The 19,888-nt window shown below is 61.4% G+C and overlaps 1 protein-coding gene across 10 annotated transcripts in view; it reads right to left on the bottom strand.

Moving 5' to 3' along the window:
- Positions 1-210: 210 nt before the first annotated feature.
- The window catches only part of LOC105471662 (diacylglycerol kinase zeta), a 49,500-nt gene continuing 29,822 nt past the window's right edge, over positions 211-19,888 (bottom strand). For 3 of the 10 annotated variants that reach the window (XM_011724279.3, XM_011724281.3, XM_011724284.3), the window contains exons 2-31: positions 13,385-13,493; positions 13,037-13,132; positions 12,702-12,779; positions 11,216-11,272; positions 10,745-10,813; positions 9,317-9,388; positions 9,098-9,214; positions 8,926-8,997; positions 8,530-8,625; positions 8,192-8,274; positions 8,025-8,085; positions 7,818-7,931; positions 7,601-7,741; positions 6,530-6,608; positions 6,312-6,367; positions 6,101-6,163; positions 5,934-6,007; positions 5,726-5,837; positions 5,136-5,335; positions 4,817-4,917; positions 4,623-4,702; positions 4,373-4,442; positions 4,206-4,246; positions 3,558-3,697; positions 2,532-2,563; positions 2,261-2,304; positions 1,655-1,775; positions 1,530-1,563; positions 1,198-1,297; positions 211-936 (exon numbers count right to left, since the gene is read on the bottom strand). In XM_011724279.3, coding sequence (XP_011722581.1) covers positions 820-936; positions 1,198-1,297; positions 1,530-1,563; positions 1,655-1,775; positions 2,261-2,304; positions 2,532-2,563; positions 3,558-3,697; positions 4,206-4,246; positions 4,373-4,442; positions 4,623-4,702; positions 4,817-4,917; positions 5,136-5,335; positions 5,726-5,837; positions 5,934-6,007; positions 6,101-6,163; positions 6,312-6,367; positions 6,530-6,608; positions 7,601-7,741; positions 7,818-7,931; positions 8,025-8,085; positions 8,192-8,274; positions 8,530-8,625; positions 8,926-8,997; positions 9,098-9,214; positions 9,317-9,388; positions 10,745-10,813; positions 11,216-11,272; positions 12,702-12,779; positions 13,037-13,132; positions 13,385-13,493 — 2,629 coding nt within the window. In that variant the 3' untranslated portion in view covers positions 211-819. Of the gene's footprint in view, positions 937-1,197; positions 1,298-1,529; positions 1,564-1,654; positions 1,776-2,260; positions 2,305-2,531; positions 2,564-3,557; positions 3,698-4,205; positions 4,247-4,372; positions 4,443-4,622; positions 4,703-4,816; positions 4,918-5,135; positions 5,336-5,725; positions 5,838-5,933; positions 6,008-6,100; positions 6,164-6,311; positions 6,368-6,529; positions 6,609-7,600; positions 7,742-7,817; positions 7,932-8,024; positions 8,086-8,191; positions 8,275-8,529; positions 8,626-8,925; positions 8,998-9,097; positions 9,215-9,316; positions 9,389-10,744; positions 10,814-11,215; positions 11,273-12,701; positions 12,780-13,036; positions 13,133-13,384; positions 13,494-13,794; positions 18,720-18,998; positions 19,135-19,888 lie in introns of those variants that run through there. The other 7 variants (XM_011724280.3, XM_011724285.3, XM_011724278.3 and 4 more) reach the window with 6 other exon arrangements.

Raw genomic sequence — 19,888 nt, forward strand, 5'->3', positions numbered from 1 at the left:
GGGAAGCCGGAGGGATCGGCCCCGCCCCTGGCCCCGACGAGCTCGGCCGTCGGGCAGAGGTCAGGAACCGGGCAGGCCCTGGGACCCACCCCCAAACGGGAGCCGGGGACCCGAGAAGGTGCTGTCGACAGCATCCAGTTCCCCACCCCGAGGACAACCCCGCAGCCCCCGCTTTTTGTTAGACCTCCTCCGCAAAAGAAGAAAAGCAGAAAAGAAAAAAATCCACTTTACTGAGTCACACCCAGCTGTAAACATGTCACCGTGAGAGTCCCGCCCCCCACCCCCAGGCCGCACAGTCCGCGATGAAATGACGGGGGAGCGGGGAGGGTCGCCGGAGCGGGTGCCAAGCAGGGCAGGGCGGGCAAGTGCAGCAGGCGCTGGGTGTCCGGGAGGAAGCCCGGGGGAGGTGGGGTGGGGCAAGAGCGGAGGCTGGGGGCCCGGCCGAAGACCAGGGGGCCCAGGAAGCCTCTTTCCGAAGGCCTCCCTCTTTCTCCAGCCCCTCCACTCCTCGGAGGGCATCTGCTGCGGCCAGGGAGCGCCCTGACCCAGAATCCCCCCGCCAAAGGCATGTCCAACCCAGCCGTGTCCTGTTCCCCTGTGAGCCTCCGGGTCCGTTGGGGGCCTCAGGGGGACAGGTGAGGCCCCCAGCTCCTGAATCCAGCCCTAGGTTTGGGCGGCTCCTTAGGGCGCGGCACGGGGTTCTTTCCCTGGGGCCTGGGTCCCCCCGTGGCCGTCCCACTGGAATGTGGCAGTGAGGTGGGCAAGGAGGGCGCTCGTCCCCTGGCCGCATTGTCCCTCCTGCTACCCGTGGGCAGCCCGCTACACAGCCGTCTCCTGGTCCTCCCGCTGGATCATCTGGTAGTGCTGCCGGTTCTCCAGGTAGGCGGCCAGCTCGGTGTCCTGAGCCTTCTCAGCCCGCTGCCGGGGAGTGTCTCCCTGGAGGAGGGGGGAGCTGCGATCAGCAGGGGCCAGAGGCGGGCCTACCCCCTAGCAGGCTGAGAAGCAGGGGCTCTACCTCCCTGTGGCCTGGTCGGGAGGGAGGCCTCTCTGCCCACCAGCTCCTCCCCTGCTGGCTCAGGTTTCTCAGGGTCTGGACTGCGTCTTCCCAGGGACAGCCCCCAGCCCCAGCTCTCCTCTAGGACCTTGGGAAGGGTTTGGTTGGTGCCTGCATGGGCTTCCTGCCCGCCGTCTGCTCACCTGCTGGTCTGTCTTCATGAGCGAGGCCCCGGCCTCCACGATGTAGTGGCAGATGGTGCGCTGGCCCAGGGCCGCTGCCTGGTGCAAACAGGTCTCCCCGCTGGGGGAGCAGGGGCTGGCTGTGTACCCCATCCCGGCCCCTGATCCACCCATCTGTCTCCCAAGGGCCATCAGAAAAGGCACGAAGTTCGGGGCTCTGGGGCAACAGGGGTGGCCCATGGGATGACAGATGTGGCCAGGAAGTTTACGGGCTCTGACCTGACAAAATGGGAGGGGTGGGGAAAAGGGCGGTTTCTGGGATGACCAGGGTCCTGCACTGCCCAGATACTCACTTTTCCTCCACGGCATCGAGGATCTCTGGGGGGGCTGGAGAAGGGGAGAGGGTGGTCAGAGAGGCCTGACAGCCCCTCCTCCTCCCACCTTGGCCCCAGGCCCTGGGCTCCATCACCCGGCTCACCATGGTCCAGCAGGTAGCGGACCACATCCTTGCTGCCAGTGCTGACTGCATGGTGCAGAAGCGTGCGGCTCCGCTCATCTCGGTGCATGAGGTCGCCCCCAGCTCGGTGCAGCTCCTGGAGCTGAGGGCAGGAGGCATGGCAGGGCAGGGCCTCCTGGGGCCACCCCTCCTTCCCCCAGCTGACACGCTGGCCCACAGCCGGGTACACCAGCACAGGCCTGAAATGAGTGCGCTCATACATCTTACTCCCGAGTTGCCTCTGTGGGTCTCTCTGGAGCACCAGAGGGGCCTCTCACCCCACAGCCTGTGGGCTCCCTGGCAGCATTGGTGACCAGGCCCTGGAGCAGTGCTTCCTCTGACCTGCTCCTTTCTAAGCACCAGGGACTGGTGGACTGAGCTAGGAAGCCCCTACTAGGAGCCATCTATTGTGGCGTAGACAGAGATAGGGTAAGGTGGAATGGGACGATCACTGGAGATCCCACAGAGGGCCAGAGGATGACAGATGACAGCACCTGAGCAGGTCAGCTCTTGGCTCAACCCAGAGGCCTTGCTCCCCAGGACCTGAGGGAGCTGCTGGGGGAAGGAACTGGAGCCTGGAGCTAGTACCTTACAGAAGTCGTTCCTCTTGGCAGCCTCAATCAGCTCTTCACCTGCACGGAACACCTGCCCGTTACTCTGCAGTCGGGGACCTGGGCTTGGGTTGGTGTTTCAGTGGACAGGACTGTGCCTGCCGGGCATGTGCGCCCAGGGCCGGGTTGGTGCGTGAAGCTCGAAGGCTGTGTTTGTGTAAGGCTGTATCTGGGCCCTATCCCCACCCCACTGAGTCTCCTGCCCCCAACCAGGCAGAAAGGAGGGGCCCCAGAGGAAGAGGCCTCACCTTCAGGGGGTGCGGCATCCCCTTGCAATGACCTGCAACAGAGCACGATGTGCTGTGACCAGCTATGGCACAGGCCAGCTGCTCGCCCTCCCCAGCCCCAACTGGGGGCGTCTTCATCCTTTCCACAGTTTATTGAGTGCCTGCTACACACCAAGCACTATTCCAGGTACTGGGGATACAGCAGGGAAACGAGGCAGAGGAAGCCCTTGCCCTCATGGAGCTTACATTCTAGTTCAGGGATGCAAACAAGTCAAATAAATAAGGAGTTCTGAGAGCAAGGGTGCTCTGAAGAATTCAGAACAGGTGGTGTGGCACCCCTGCAGAAGGGGTCCTAGGAGTGACCTCTCCAAGGAGGAAACTGCCAAGCTGAGATTCGAGTGGGATGGGGGTGGGGGAGCTCTGGAAAGATGGGGGAAGAGTTGGAGGCAGTGATGACAGAAGTCCAGTGGTGGCAAAAGCCTGAGGCCTCAAAGAACCAGGAGAAGAGAGTGGGGCAGGACCGTGGAGGTGAACGCAGGGAGGGGGCTGGGAGCCCAGTGCAATGACCGGGGGCCTGGGGAGAACCTGAGTTCAAAGGGATGCTGAGAAAGAAGCTTCTAGGTAGGGGAATGGCCTGGTATGCTCTGCATTTTTAGTTGGCCGTGGTGTGGAGACGGGGGTGGGAGGGCACGAATGGCTGCAGGGATATAAGAGCTGGGGGCCAGGGTGTGGCATGGCAGCCCTGGTGCCAGACAGGCTGGCGGCAGTGGGGATGGGGGGAGTGCTCGGGTGGTGGGGCAGGGGCCGCCAAGACTGGCTGAAGGATGAGGTCCAGGGGAGGTAGAAGTCAGGGAGCGAGCCCAGGTGGATGTGAGGCTGCTTCCCCAGGGAACTGCAGGGCTGAAGGTGTCAGGGGGGCTTTGGCCAGGTGCAGGTTGACACCATTTAGTCAACTGGTGGAGGGGCTGGAAGCAGGGATTCCGGAGTCATCGGCTTACATGTGGGACTGAAAGCCGGGGGCTGGAGGAACAGGACACCAGGACTCACCGGGGCGTGGGTGAGCAGGGTGAGGTGGGGAGAGGGGAAGTGGGGGTCGGGAGGTCAGGCCGCGCCGATGCCCCCAGCAGCTCAGGGTCCAGGATATAAATCTCATCCTGTGCGATCTCAGTCACATAGTTGAGGTGCTCCTGTGGGGGGGAGGTCAGGGCAGGAGGTCAGGGCACCTGACGGAGGGGGCCGAGGGGCAGCAAGGCTGGCAGACCTGGAGAAGCCTCTGCTGTGAGCACAAACACCGAAAGGAGGTGGCCAGGCAAGGGGCCCTGCCTGTCCCTCTCCCACTCCTTCCCATTCCTGACACCGCCTCCGACTGCCCAGCCTTTACCAGATGAGCTGGCACCTGGCCAGAGTGCCTTTCCTTCTATGTCTCCCTAGATGGCTCTGGGGTTCCAGGCCCTCCTGCCCACCCAGCAAGCCTTTGCTAGGTATCCGGCTGCCTTTCCGGCTGGCACCACGCTGTACTCTCCAGTGTGGAGGGCAGGGCCGCAACCCAGTCTGTGCACACACAAGTGTGAAGGCCCTCAGAGGCATGAGGACAGAGGTGAGCCCATCAGGGGAGCTAACAGGGAAGGCACCCCAGGAGAGGCGACCCTGGGGCCCGGAACCAGCTGTGGCTGGAGCAGGCCTGCAATCGCTCACCTGGGCTCGGTCGATCCTGTAGAAGCGGCTGGCAGTGGTGGCTGTGGGAGAGAGGGCAGCCGAGGATCAGGGAGTGCCATGTCCAGGCCTAGGTCCTCTGCTGCCCCCACCTGGGTTCCCCTAGGGAGGGGACAGGAAACAGCCTGGCACTCTGGGAGTAGACTCACCGTCCAGGAAGCACCACTTGGGGGACAGTTTCTGGCATGTCGGGGACTTGGCTCCAGCACCATCGGGCTCCTGTAGAGAGAAGCAAAGGCCAGGCTGGGACAGAGTGGGGGCCAGGGAGGGAAGGGAACTTGGAGTAGGGCCACCAGCACAGAGGAGGCTCTGCAGGGCGAGCTCGCTGCGGGAGGAAGGGGCATGTCCTCACTTCTCGCCACCCTCTTGGTGGGCACCTGGGGAGGCCCCACCCCTTACCTGCTGCAGTCTCTCGATGTGGGCGCGGCAGAGCTCTAGGTCACTGTCTCCTGGGACCACCACAGTGCCCAGCGGCACGGCTGGAGGACAGAGCACCTGTCAGCAGCTGGCTGCATCCCACAGCCCTGCCCAAGGGGGCCCCGGCTGCCTCATCCCCTCCTGGCCACCCTGCCAGACCACCCCACGGCACTCACAGGCCTCCTTGAGCTGCTCCTTGTCGTAGTGCAAGGCCTCGTAGTCGTGCATGCTGACGCGACTCACCTGGATGCGCAGCTGCTCGGGCACCGGCTGCTGGCTGTCGGGCAGGGCCGGTAAGCGGGGGCTCAGCAAGGGCCCTGCCTGGGTGCCACCCTCGGCCTGGCACCAAACCATGTGCCGAGAGAAGGTCCCGCCCCACTCCAACACCCCTGGGGCAGAGGGACAGTCAGCCCCTTTTACAGATGGGGAAACCAAGGCCCAGAGAGGGCAGGCTCTGGCCTCGGCGCCCAGGGCACGTGGCGGGGTGGGACGTACTCGCTGTGCAGGGGGGCGGCGCTCCGCCGCTTGGCTTTCTGCACCATGGTGGCCTGGTTGCGCAGGGCGATGCGGATGCGTGAGGCTGCAAGCTTGCAGGGCTCGCCGTCCACCTGCACCGGGATGGCCTTGGACGTGGTGAGCACCACCTCACGGCACTGCGTCAGCCGCTCGCCGTGCCCGCCCACCTGCAGCGCGGCCTGTGGACACAGGAAGCTCGGGTCAGATGGCACCAGGGCTGGGGGTGGCGGGCCCCAGGCTCTGCTCCTTCCGAAGCAGAAGCTCTAGCCAGAGAACAAAGGTGAGAGTGACCCCTGGTCAGAGGGCAGAGGGGAGGGCGAGACCCTAGGTGGGGTGGGGAGGGGAGGGGGCAGAGGCAATGAAGGTGACTCCTCAGTCAGAGTGGGGAGTGAAGGTATCCCGAGGCATAGCGAGGAAAGGGGGTGGGTGCCGCTCTCGAGCCAGAGGAACGAGACAAAGAAGGAAGGTGAGGATGAACTAGGCTGCCGTGGCCCATGGAGGCGAGTGTGGATGACCCCTTCCACCTTTGGGCTGTGCTCCCAGGCACCGTGGGGCCAGCGCCCACTCACCAAGGACGTCATGGTGAAGCCAATGACCTCGAGGTAGCCGTCGTCATGCCGCTGGGGCTCAAAGTCGTGGTGCTCCCCAGGGTGGCCCCAGGGCATGGTGCCTGCACAGTACCTGCATGGGCGGGCGATGACACGGGCCTCAAAACACAGTCTCTACAGGAGAGGACAGCAGGGCCCCATCCCCCCACCCCAGGAGGCCCCTCCTCACCTGGGGATGTTCAGGAAAACAACACACTGGGGTTTCAGGTCCTGGATCTTAGGAGTCAAGTCTGTTCCATCACACTAGAAGCGGGAGGGGAGGGTGTTGAGGTGCATGTGCCAGGTGGCCTCCCTCCCTTCCGGCCCACCTACCCGCGGCAGCCTGGCTCCACTCACCACCACTCGGATGTGCTTGGCCAGGTCCTTGGAGCTGCCCATCAGGAAGTCGGAGAAGGCTGTCTGTGGGAGACAGAGAGCGTCACCATCTGCTGACAGAGATCTTTCCTTACCAGCACCCAGCAGGGCTCCTGGGGCCTGGTGGACACAGGTGGGCAGGGGCACGGGTGGTAGAAGAGGTGGGCACAGGGGGGGGTGCAGACCCACTCACCCCAGCGTAGAACATCTTATTCCGAAAGCGGCTGTTGAATTTCTCTGGGTTGGCCTCTGGGTGGAGACAAGCAGGGGGGCCAGTGAGTCACCCCAGCCTGCCCAGGTGGGGTTGGGGGAGGGCTGGGATGGATGCCTTCACTGGCAGGAGCAGGGTCTGACCCTCCTGGGGACACTCCTGTGCCCACCCTGCCCTGGCCTCAGTGGGAGGCTGCCAACCTCGAGACTCGTGGAACTCCAGGGTGACATGGGCGTCAAAGCCCAGGCTGAAGTAGTTGTTGAAGACATCCAGGGGCAACTGGAAAAAGGTCAAGGGACCAAAATGAGGGCTGGGCCTTACAGATGTCCCCGCTCCAGGGGCCTTGTGTGGCCGAGCCAGCTCAGCCCATCTGTTCACAGGCCTTCCCTGGTCAGCAGTGTCTGCCTTCACCTGCCGTCAGGCGCAGCCCTACTCTGCCTGGTGGCTCCTGGGGGATTTCCCTGCATGCCTGGCAGCATCTCTTCCCTGTCAGCTCCCCTAACACTTCTTCCTGACATGCCATGTGGAACACGACAGTGGAGCTTGGTTTTGCTCACTGCTGAGAGTAGTGCCTGGCAGGTAGCACGCGCTCAGTGCATGTTTGTGGAATAAAGCAGCATCTTCTGGCCAGGCGTGGTGGCTCACGCCTGTAATCCCAGCACTTTGGGAGGCCGAGGCAGATGGATCACCTGAGGTGAGGAGTTCAAAACCAGCCTGACCAACATGGTGAGACCCCATCTCTACTAAAAATACAAAAATTAGCCAGGTGTGGTGGCAGGTGCCTGTAGTCCCAGCTACTCAGGAGGCTGACGCAGGAGAATAGCTTGAGCCTGGGAGGTGGAGGTTGCAGTGAGCCAAGACTGCACCACTGCACTCCAGCCTGAGTGACAGTGAGACTCTGTCTCAAAAAAAAAAAAAAAGAAAAAGAAAAAAAAAAATTAGCCAGGTGTGTTGGCACATGCCTGTAAATCCCAGCTACTCAGGAGGCTGAGACAGGAGAATTGCTTGAACCTGGGAGGCAGAGGTTGCAGTGAGCTGAGACTGCACCACTGCACTCTAGCCTGGGAGACAGAGCAAGACTCAGCCTCAAAAAAACAAAAACAAAAACAACAGCATTTTGTGAGGCAAGTACTATTATTCCCATCGTACAAGGAAGAAGTGGAAACTGGAGAAATGAAGAGACGTGCCCAAGATCCCAGAACCAGCAAGTGGGAAAGTGGGACCCAGTCCCCAGTGGCCCTCCCTGCCCCGCCCCACCCTGGCCAACTTACCCGGTCGGTGGCGCCTTCATCTCGGTCCTCAGGACCTGCCTCGGGGTTGGGCTCAGCGTGGAGGTCCCAGCGGTCCAGCTGTACCACGTTCCCCTCCTCCACGTGGGAGAGGATCTTGGACACAGGCTCATCTGTGTAGCCCTGGGGGAGGAGGCAGGGACTGAGCCCTCTGTGGCTGGAGAGGCCCCGGCTGCACCCCCCTCCTATGGGTGCTTACCCCACCCCAGTTGAGGGTTCGGGCCAAGTCGTTGCCAGTACCCAGGGGCAGGATGGCAACAGGGGGCGGCGGCTTCAGGCGTAGCTGGTCCAGGGTGGAGAGGATCCAGCCCACCTGGGGGAGGGAGAACAGAGGCAGGTCAGGCCCACAGGGATCCCGGCTTCAGGCCCAGCCCTGGTGCTTGGCTGGCCCATGCAGGGAGCTCACCGTGCCGTCGCCCCCGCACGCCAGGATCCGCAGGTTGTGCACTTTGCGGTACATCTCCAGCCTGGGCTCGTGGGAAGATGGCAGTGGGGTCAGGGGATGTGTGCTGTACCCCAGGAGTGAGGCAAGTTTCCCCCCACGTCCCCCACAAAACCTTGGCAAGTACTTACGCCTCCCTGGGCCCTCCCTGGCTCAGGTCGAAGACTTGTCGGGGATTGAGATACCAGAGGAAGGACTGGATGATCTTCGCACCCTGGATGGGACGGGAGCCGAGAGACAGGCAGGCAGTGGCGGGACGAAGTGGGAGAAGCACAGGGAGAGGGGTGTGACTGTGGGAACCAGGGCCAATAAGGGGTGAGGGGTGGAGAAAGGACAGGATTTTCTCAGGATCCCTGGGAAAGAGGGATTGGGGCAGAAGCCAGAACGGGCTCTGGGAATAGCTGCTGGCAGACAGGCTGGACCCCAATCCCCGCCCGAGCCCTCAGCTGAGAGGCAAGGCCACGTTTACCTGGTTGCCCCCACTCTTGGGGTTCACAAACACCAGCAGGGGCTTCATGAGCGGGGAAGGGGTGGGTCTGATGATGAAGGGTCTCCAGCGGCCCTCCTGGGAGACAAGGCGAGAGCCTGTAAGCTCCTTCCTGTCCACGACACCCTACCATCATCCTTAGCAGGCCCCCTGGGTGACTCTGTCCCCCCTTGTGTACCCTCATGTACCACCTCTGGGCCAGATCTTACCAGGCCACAGAGCAGAAACTGGCATCTAATCCTGCCTTCCTCAGAGGCCCCAGAGCCCACACGGACCCCTGCCAGCTGGCAGCATTAGCCGGGGGCGGAAGGTCTGTACCCTGAGCCACAGACCCCTCTCTCCGGCCCCCCTGCAGCCTCTGTCCAGCCTGGGACTGACCTCAGGCCCTTTCTTGCTGGACTTCCTCTTGAAGGATGCCCTCTTCTTCTTCTTGCTTGCTTTCAGGGTATTCTGCAAGGGAAGCAGGGGCATTGGTGACAAGGTGGGCAGACTTGGGTGGCTGGCAGACCCCAAGTACGTGGGGGGCATCAAGGGTGCAGGAAGTACTCACCTGGGGCCTCCGTGCACGGAGGATCCAGGTGGGCGGGATGACCACGGCCGCGTGGACCCCCAGGGAGCACGGCTCCTCAATCTGCTGCAGCATGAAGCAGGAGACCTTGCTGTGGTACTGAGGAGAGTGAGGGGTAGGGCTCAGCGGGACCGTGTTCGGACTCAGGGACCCAAACCCAGCAGTGCAGGGCGTGGCCCTGGGGGCGGGGGCACCACTCACTGCCTGCTTGCACCATGAGCAGCTGATGGCCACAATCTCCTTGCTGTGGAAGGTGAACTTCTGCTGGAATCCCTGAGGGTAGACAGGACGGATGGGCACCAGGGCAGGCCTGGAGCAGCAGACCCAGTCCCTCTCCTGCTGCCAACCTCTATCCACCCAGAGACAGGGCCTCGCTATGTTTCCGGGCTGGTCTCAAACTCCCAGGCTTAAGCAATCTGCCTCAGCCTCCCAAGTAACTGGGAACAACAGGCATGTGCCACCATGCCCAGCTCTGAACGCATTTTTTGTTTTTAAGATGGAGTTTCGCTCGTTGCCCAGGCTGGAGTGCAGTGGCGTGATCTCAGCTCACTGCGACCTCCACCTTCCAGGTTCAAGCGGTTCAAGCGATTCGCTTGTCCCAGCCTCCTGGGTGGCTGGGATTACAGGCGCCCACCACTATGCCCAGCTAATTTTTTGTATTTTTAGTAGAGATGGGGTTTCACCACGTTGGCAAGGCTGGTCTTGAATCTCCATCACCTCAGGTGATCCTCCTGCCTCAGCCTCCCAAAGTGCTGGGATTACAGGCATGAGCCACCATGCCCAGTCTGAACACATTTTTTTAAAATAAAATAAAAAAAATACACACACACACACACACACACACACACACACACACACACACACACACACATATATAAATATAAATAAAATAAGCCTGAAGAGCAGGGCTGCTTAGCCAGGGCCCCCTGACTCCCTGAAGTTACCTGCACAGCACCGTGTGCATACTGCAGGCTAACTCCTGCCTCACTCAGATTTTCCCTCCTTCCTACCCCCGAGGCCTGACCAGGCCCCCATGTGCTCTTAAAGAAATTTACTGCTGCTTCCGAGTACCTATCACATTCATTCCCTGTTCATCCCACAGGCTGTTATGAAAGGCCTGTAGTGGGCCAGGCGCTGAGAATCAGTGAAGTGAGCCTCTCCATCTTTGAGAGCCTGCACTTACTGAGGGAGGCGGGCAAGAAGCAAACAAGTAAGTGAACCAAACAACTGTGGACTGTGTTAGGCGGTCGCCTGGAAAGCCTGGCTTCAAGCCACACTGTCCTCAGGAGGGTGGGAAACCACTGCCCAGCTTGGTGCCTGGCACACAAGTATCCACGGAGTCACCGAATGAGTAAGTCTATATGATTCTCCAAAGGGCCACTTGCAGCTTCAAAGCAGGCCAGGCGTGCCACGTCGGAAGAAAACTTTCCTCCCTGCTCTCCTGCTAAGCCCAGAGACCAAGAGCAGGCCAGGGTGTTTGGGGACTGAAGGCACTGCAGCCAGGCTGAGAGTCAGCCCTGGACTCTGCACGCCAGGGTGCGGTCAGTGATGGGCAGGCCACATTGGCCACACAGCCTGGGCTCAGGCCCACGGGTGCAGGTGGCGATTTCCTCGGGCAGGGCCTCTCACCTTCCCACAGTGCCGACACTTGCCGTCCTGGCGTCGTCTGTGTACCCAGTGGTGCCGTACAAAGGTTGGCTGGGGGAGAAGTGGAGAAATTTCACCAGGTGAGGGGTAGGCAGGGGCACAGCCCTGAGGACGGCCCACATGGCTCAATACATCGAAGGTGGGGGCTGCAGGAAGCTCTCTGCAGTCCTGCGCATGAGTGGAGGAGGGGCTGAAGACTCTCTTCATGGCCCAGGGGAGGCTCAGAGTCAGAGGAGAGCCGGAGAAGGCTGGGAAGCACCAAGAGGCACAAGCTGTCCCACCCCCTCTGTAGGCAGCGCTAGTTAGGCCTCCGCATGGCAGAACTCAGACCTCAGAGAGCACCAGCCTAGAGGGAGCCGAGCCCTCTGGTGGCACTCCGGAGGCACTGCACAGAGGCCCATGCCAGAATCTTAGGGTGGCCCTGTCCCTGAGCACCCTACCCTGGACACTTACCTCGCGCACGTTCCTCGAGCCTGATTCACGGAAGGACGGCTTACAGCGGAAATTTATCTGTGAAACACAGCAGTGACCACCAAAATGTCAGAACCTCCCTTCGGGGTCAGATATATGGTCACTTCCTCCAGGACAACCCAGAGTCATCCTCAAAAGGCGGGGATACCCTCATATCATCCCGAGAGTCCTTGAAACATGAGACACCTCCTGTGAGAAGCCCTCCTGCCTCTCTGCCTCCTCCTCACTAGCCAGAGGGATCTTTCCTTCTTCCACCCAGCACCCAGGATGAGGGGGAGGTTGGGAGCTTCGGGTTTGTCCCCCCAACTAACATGGGACCGTGGTTTGCTCATAGTTCTCTTTTTTTTTTTGAGACAGTCTCACTCTGTCGCCCAGGCTGGAGTGCAGTGGTGCAATCTTGGCTCACTGCAACCAACACCTCTCGAGTAGCTGGGATTACAGGTGTATGCCACCAAGCCTGGCTACTTTTTCTAATTTTTAGTAGAGATGGGGTTTCACCATGTTGGCCAGGCTGGTCTCGAACTCCTGACCTCAGGGTGATCCACCTACCTCGGCCTCCCAAAGTGCTGGCATTACGGGCGTGAGCCACCGCGCTCGGCCGCATCCTTTTCTTCCTTGCCCTCTGGCACTCACGACCTGGGCACATGCAGCCAGCCTGGTTCTCGCATGCAGACTTGCACTGCCTGGCCCCTGGAGACCTTTAGCTAATCTGTGGAACCCTAGCTCGATTTCCACCTTAGATGATCAGTGTACAGTGCTTGGGGCTGCATTTCTATTTCCTTTCTCATAACTGTCCCTACTTCAGCCTTATTAGAGGTATAAGGAAGTCTCACTTTACAATTCAGGGGCTGGGGAAAGCAGCCCGTGTGAGCCTGCCTAAGCTATTCCTAGTCTTACAGTCTCTCTCATATGCTGGCCTGGGTTTCTGCAGGCTGGGGAGCCCTGCCCCTCCACGCGAACCCTTCTGCCCCTGGCCTTGACCCGCCTGCCCAGTACTGCCTCCACTTCCCTCTAGAAGCACAGTGCCCAGACATGCCCCCAGATGCAAATGCACAGTGGACAATGGCCCTTGGGGAAAGGTCTCCACAGAGGCGGGATGTAGGGGATCCCCCCAGCCACAGCTGAGTTATGAAGCTTCAATGAAGCAAATCAATGGCCTCTTCTAAGCGCTAGTTTGGACATGGGAAATGGTACAAGGGCCACCATTCGTCAGTTCATTCCATTGAGTGATATTCAACGAACCCACTAGGTGCCAGGTTTGTTCCAGGCAGTGGGGATACAGCAGCTAATCAGTGAGAAGCCAGGATTCGAACGCAGTTATTTGGCTCCAGGGTCCTTGACTCTTCACCCCCGAGGGCTGGGTCGCTCCTGGCAGGCCATGTTTGTATAATGTGTGGGTGTGTGCGTGTGCTGAAAGGGCCTCAGCACCCAAAGGGCAGGGGTGGGCAAAGCTGAGCTACCCACCCACCTTCTCCAGCTGCTCGATGCAGGGCGTGTGCACCACAATCTTGCAGGCTGCGCACTTTCTTCGAGACACTGACTTCTGCTGCAGGACAGGAAAGAGAGGGCCCCTGAGGCACCAGGTAAGTCTATCTCGGAGGCTGATGCCTCAGCACAGCTGCCCTCTGTGTGCACTGGGAAGCCCCAGTCCTGGCGTCCAGACAAAGCCCCTGCACCCCTCACCATCCTGGGGCGACCCACAGCAGGGGTGCTAGGGAGCGGGCTTGATCCCACCTTCCTGGAAAAAAGGCAGCGGCTGTTGGCTCCACCAGCAGGGGGCAGCATGCCCCAGCAAGCACTCACCAGCATCCTGGCTACACAGTACTGCTCCCCAACGTAGCAGAAGTCCCCAGACACGTTGGTCTCGAACCAGATGTGCTCCCCATATGTCGCTGACTCCTAGCCATGGGATGGGCTTGCTCAGCACATGCTGGCCGCCCAGCCCTCCCTCCCATCAGCCCCTGCCCACCCGCCCTCTCCCAAGACAAACCCGCTCCAGCGCCCTGATCAACCCTGCTCTGTTCCGTCTGCCCCACTGTCCCAACCCTTCCAGGCTTGGCTCTCCCAGCTGCCTGGAGTGCCTCCACCCTCCAACTGCACCTTGGCCAAGAGCCCAGTGGGGCTGGGACCCAGGGGTGTTCAGGCACTCACGCTCCAGTCCACTGTGCTCCGGATCTGCCGCTCTGACTCGCTGCACGGGGCCCCAGGGGTGGGCGGAGGCGGGGCCAGGTGCTGGAGGCCCGACTTGGTGATGGCTTTCCTACAGAGGAGAAGACAGCTGAGGAGGGGGCTGAGCACTTGCTGACCCTACTTCTTCCCACCTCCTGGGGCCTCTGCCCTTTCCATGACCTTGGCAACAGGGAGGGCGGAGGAGCCTCCCAGCAGCCCCAGAGACTAAGAGGCTCCCTGCAGGAGACATGGCCTTTTGGGGTACGCTGGCTTCAGAGCACTGCCCAGAGTGTTCCCAACTGGGAACACTTGGGAAGAGCTTCAAGGCCCTTGCCCAGGCCAGACCCACAGGAAGTCACACCACTCGCCCTGCTGGCCACAGCTATACCTACGCGAGCAGGGCACTCCAGGCCTGGGGTCCCGCCGCCTTGCGCCGTAGGGCTACCTGGCGCCTGCGGGACAGTGGGCGCACACGGGTGGGCAGCACGGTGCTGGCGGTGGTGCCTGAGGCTCTTCGGCCCCCAGGGCCAGGGTGCTGGCCTGAGGGCCGCCGCTGGCTGAGGCGCCGATAGTAGCCGTGCAGGCCCCAGAGAGCGTGGTCATACACGGCATCCGCAGGGAGCAGGTGGGAGGAGGCTCGGCGCAGGTAGCGGGGCAGGGAAGACAGCGGCCTGGCGCCCTGGGGTGGGGATGGCCCTGGTGTCTTGGTGCCTGGCTGGACGGCGCTCCACGCCCCGGCTGCCACATCCTCCTGGACACCCTTCTCCTCCTCATTCATGCCCACAAGCCCGGTCAACAGCAGGGGTGCGCCAAGAAGCTGGGCCCCCACAGTGGTAGGCTGTGGAGTGGGCACCTTATCCACGATGAAGCGGGGGTTGCAGGAAGGGGGCACAGTGCTGGAGCGCCGGCGGCTGGAACCCCGGGCCCTCACCCCGCAGCTCAGGAGGCAGCCCTGGAGCTGGGCGCTGGAGCGGCGCCGCTGTGCCAGTGAGGAGGAGGCCTGCCCAGCGGGGGAGCGACGCCGGGCCTTGCCCGTGGGCAGCCCCACACCGCTGGGCCGCCGCTGCCCCTCTCCAGGGCCTGGCACCTTCCACTGGAAATGTCTCCTAAAGAAAGTCTCCATGGCAGGCGGGTGGCTGTTGGGCATAGAGACCGGAGACATCAGGAGCTGGACCAGGCCATGGTCTGTCCTGCGTCTGGGAGCCCATTCACAGCCTCTGCCCCATGAGGAGGGAAGCAAGCCCCGAGGGAGGGAGGGGTCACTGCAGCCTCTGACCTCCATGTGAGGGTCCCAAGGGTGCTCAGGGGAGCCCAAGTTTAGAGCTGTTGGGGCACTGATGCTCTCCCCCGTTGCACCCTAGGGAGCCCTGGAGTCGTAGGTAGGTGGGTGCTTCAGGCTACCCCTTCTTCCCCCATCCAGGCACCAGAATCCACAGAGCCCTGGGCCTAAAGGCCTCCACCTGCCCCACCGGAAGCTGATGGAAAAGAAAACAAAAAGAAAATGGGGAGTCGGTCTGTCTGGATGGACGGTGGGGCCCAGGGCAGGGCTTCCTACTCGCTGGGTCTTTGTTTTGCCACCAACATGGGGGAGCAGGTTAGGTGTCTCCCCCGGGACATGGCACAAACCAAGCTATAACAAAACGAGGCTCTCTGCAAAGGAACTCAGTCTTGACAGGACCCCCAGAGTCTCTTGGCCCCCAGCCTTGGAGTCAGGCTGAAGGTGACTCCTGGAAATGGAGAGGGTCTAATGTGTAGCTCAGGGGAGACTAGGTCTCAGGGAACTGCAGAGTCGATGTCTGGCTCACCCCGGGGAGGGACTGCTCAGTCTTCCTTTACCCAGGGGACCGTGACAATAGGCTTGGGCCAAAAGCAAAGCCTTCTGGATTCTGGGTGTGTGCGTGCCTGTACGTCTGAGGCAGTGATGATAAGAACTTTCTGGTGCTCACCTGCTCTGTCTCACCTTTCTGAAGGGACAAGAATGGATACCCCAGGGTGAAGCTGGGAAACCATTCTGACTCTGCTGCTGAGGGAGCCTGTGACTGGACCTTCTTCTGCGGCCCTGATGCTGGATGCTCGGATACTCACAATTTCAAATGCTGCAGGGAGGCAGGAGCTGTGGGCATCATCCTAGCTCCCACCTGGACCTGGTCTCCCCGGACCCATCATGAACTCATGCTCTGCTCCCTCTGCCAGCTCACCTCCGCCCTGCCTACCCTTCTTCACAGCCAGCATCGAGCTCCTGTGCCCTCACCTCTCCTAACATTAGGGGAAGGGCAGCCTGCCTGGCATGGATCAGGGTGGCAGTGCCGCCAGGTACCTGAGGCTACCTGTGCCCCACAGCAGGCGATCTCCTGGGCCCTGGTCCTTGTCCTGGTCCTGGGGAGAGACTGGTGGGGGATGCATCCTAGCCCCGGGCAGCCACAGAGGTCAAGGTCACAGCCCTGGGACAGTGCTGCCTGGGGCTGACAGAAGCCCTGTGGTACCCTGAAGGCTGGCATTAGTTAGGCATGGTGGGTGATGCCCTGGAAGCACCATGGACAGGAGGGAGGATGAAGGCAGAGATGATGGGCTGGAGGAGTCAGGCCCAGGCCCACGTCTAGCACCTTCTCCTTCCATTCACCGCACTCTGATTTGCTACTGCCCTGCAGGTCTCGAGCAGCTTCAGGCCAGGTGCAGGGGTGTTGAGGGAAGAGACGGACACGGTGGAGGTGCCTAGGGAAGCAGAGTTCTGCACGGCTCAGCTCTTGGTCTCTGCCTATTGGAGTCTGCAGCTGCCTCAGATGACAGGGAGGTCAGGGCAGTGCTCTTATGACCCCAAATGTGCCCCATTCAGAGCAGACCGCCTGGGCAGGAGGGAGCTGCAGGGGCAGGACGGCAGGCATGGGCAGAGAGTGCTGGGCCTCCCCCAAAATCACCAGTGTCACGGCTGACATTTACTGAGCCCCTATGTGTCAGGCACTGTGCTAAGCCCCTGGCAAACACTGAGATCATTTCACCAACCGTAACCCCAATGAACAGGTACTGCATCACACTGTTCCTGATGAGGAAGTTGACGCAGAGGTGGCCTGCCTAGGGTCCCCGGCCAGTCAGTGTGGAGCCAGTGCTGGAGCCCAAGTCTACCTAATGGCAAAGCCTGCGCCCCAGAAATAGGGTGGGTTGCAGGGTCCTTCCTCCTGGAACATGAGGCTGGGATGGGGTAGGAAAGGGAACCAGGTAGGGAATAATAACGAATGCCTGCTATGTGACAGGCCCTGGGCTAAGTACTTTATCATCTCATGTGATCCTCACCACAGCCCTGCGAGGTAGGCAGGACCCACAGCTCCATTCTAGACACGGAGAAACTGAGGCTTCAAGAGGGCCAATAACATGCCACGGTCCCATGGCCAGTCAGCGGCAGAGTCAGGACCTGAACCCAGGTCTTCCCGACCTGGGACCTACTTTGTGTCGGGGAAGAGGAGCCTGAAGGCCCAACTGCCCCCTGCCGTCAGGGCACTGGCCTGCCAGCCCTCCCCAGGGTGTCAGCTTTCCCCGCCCGCCTGGTCAGGCCGCCCTGTGACAGCTGCCCAGCCTGGAGGAGATTAGTCACCCGGACACACCGCCTGATGCTAGTGTCACCCAGAAAACAAAAGGCCACAGTCAGTGGGGGGAGGTGCCGCTGCAACCGCGGGCGGCGGTGAGGACTGGGCCCAGCTTGCGGCCCCCGACCTGCGCTGACAACAGGGACCAGGACCCCCTCGAGAGACAAGGGCAGCTGGCATGTGGTCCTGCGGTGCCCGGCTCCACACACTGCCAGGCAACCCAGGTCCACATCTGTCCAGGAGTCTCCTCAGTGGCCGATGGTGCCGTCCCTCCCAGCAGAGTGGGGTGGGCAGGGCCGGTAGTGCTATGTGACTGTGTGCAAGTTGGCCCCTCACGGGCCTCAGTTTCCCTGTCTGTCTGGGGAGACTGTCAGAGTGGCTGAGCTATTTTGCCACAGGCTCTCCTGCTGGGCACCCATGCCTCCGTGCTCCCATGCCCCTCCCTGCAGGCCTGTGCTTCCTGTTCCTCTGGTCTCCATAGAAACCTCTGTCCCTGGTCAGTAAGAGCCTGACTCCTCACTTCCTATCTCGGCTGGGGTTTCTCCTGGGCCTTGCTGGAACCCGCCCTGGGACTGAGCCTCTCCGATAGCACAGCTCTGCGTGACAGTGTCTTCTCACCTCGTGCTCTTGGTCACCCCCAACTCACCACATAGTATGTGCAAAGGTCACCCCGAGGGCTTCAACACCAAGAGCACAGCAAAATGGCTGTCCCTCGGTCTCCGGGTGGAGAGCCTGTCACACCAACGGGGACAGGATGGGAAAGGACTCAGGGGACCCCATCAACCTCCGGCTCTGGGGCCTGACAAGGACAGGGCCTGGGAAAGGACAGAGGAAGTCAGGAGGCAAGACCAGTGGTGTCTGGCCGTGCACCCTTGCTGGACAGTGGCTGCAGCTGTGGGCAGCCGAGCTGCAGTGGCTGCCATGGGGGCGGGCAGGCCGGAGAGCTTCATCGGCTACTGCTACAGCAGACAGGACACCCACCCTCCAGAGACCAGGCCATCTCACGCCTTATGCTAGTTTCAAGGGCGCTGGCATCCTGAATCTGCCATTGCCACCCTAAGGCTGATCTACTAACCTTTCTGAGCCTCAATTTTCTCATCTGCAAAATGGAGCTCACACCATCTGGTTCAGAAGATTGGCATAAAGGAGGTCTGGATGCGATGACGGAGGGACAGTGCCTGGCGATACCTGGCAGACAGCAGGGGCCTGGCAGGGCCTACACCCACCACAGACACCAGAGCATGTGACTGTGCTACCTCCGGGGTTTGTCTGCCCACAGTGAGGCCGGGAACCCAGAAAGGGAAGCAGGAGTGCCCAGGGAGGCCGCCGCCCACCGCGTGAGGAACAGAGCCGGCCGCAGGTGCCACCTGGCTATCTGCTCGTGTCGTGAGGAACGCACTCTCCGCACCTGGTACCAGGCCTGGCCTCCTGAGTTGCTCTCACAGGATACCCCATGGGACTGACCCAGAGCGCCCACTCCACACCCTGGGCAGGGCCTCGTCCGCCTTCCGCTCCGTGAAGGCTGGGCATGGTGCATGGCGACCCCACCTCCAGCAGCCCCAGAGCAAGGGCCTGCAGCTGCCTCCCCAGAACCCCCTCAGCTCTGCTCCCACAGTCCCCGGGTCGGAGGGAAGGAGGTGGGGAAGCGGGAAGGGAGGTCGGCCTCTCCCCAGTCAGCCTAGAGGCTTGGGAGGCAGGGTCCTCCCTTCCCAGGCTGGGACTCACCACAGGGATCCTGTCAAAAACAACAAACAGAATGTACCTCGGGGAGCAGGTGGGCCAGGCTGGACGGTAAGAAGGCGACCAGGCCAGTGAGTGTTTACTCGGCAGGCTCTGCCCTGGCTCAGCAAGAGCTTGGCGGGACCCTTTTCCATCAGCTCAGGAACCGGGCAGGGCAGGCCCCTGGCCTAGGGATGGTGGGGCCTGGGTCCACCCGGATCCAACCCTCCCCACACCCACCCAGCCAGATACAGAGGGAGGAAGCAGAAGGCAAGGAGGGGCTGGGGGCCCCTTTTGACCTGATCTGGAAGGCAGGGCGCAGGCGGGAGCGGGGCAAGCAGGAGGGAGCTGGGGTCCCCAATGCCGGGCTCTGGCTCCAGCTCCGGGCTGGCGGCCTCTGCTGAGCAAGTCCTAGTTTGGAGAGCGAGCGGCCGTGGCTGCTCCTCTGCCCCCTCCCCCTTGTCACCCTCCTCCCCGCTGCCTGAGACAGCCGTTATGAAAATAACCCGATTGGTAACCGAACGCACTTCCTCTCCCAGCGGCAGCTCCAGGCCCTGCAGCAGGCGGTGGGTGGGCGGGCGGGCACACTGCGCACGAGCATGCCTCCCAGCTCCTTTTCCCAAGGTCCCCAGAGTCAGGCTGGGTGACAGCCCAGTGGCCTGCCTTCCACCTGGTGCCCAGTACAGCCCAGCCCACGCCCCAGCTCGGGAACGAGGTCTAAGGAGGGAGAAGTGGGAGGGAGAAGTGGAAGCCAGGCCCTTTTAGGGAGGGGGCCCCCCACTAATGCCCCCTATTTAGCCACCTAATGCCTTCTCACGCCCACTGGACAGGTTTTCTGAGGTCTGGGGAAGCTAATCACGCTGGCTCCAGACAAAACAACCACAAAAGTAAGTATCTGTGGCGTGTTTCACAACTTACAAAGTACTTTTTCACCAGCATTACAGACGGGAGGCTGGGTTTTTCCCCTGTGCGGATGGCATTACTGTCCCACTGAATAGATGGGGCACTCGAGGCTTGTGGAAGCCTGTGACTGCCCACGACTCAGAATTGGTTGAGCTGGGACTCCAGCTTCTCGTCTTCTGGCTCTGCCAAGCTAAAGAATGCCCAGAAGAGACCAGTCCATGTTATGTGTATCCTGACCGGAATGCCACCCTCCCAGCTCCCAGTCCTGCCATGGCGCCCTAGGGTC

The sequence above is a fragment of the Macaca nemestrina genome, chromosome 12 (genome assembly GCF_043159975.1).
Source record: "Macaca nemestrina isolate mMacNem1 chromosome 12, mMacNem.hap1, whole genome shotgun sequence".
Classification (NCBI taxonomy): Eukaryota; Metazoa; Chordata; class Mammalia; order Primates; family Cercopithecidae; genus Macaca; species Macaca nemestrina.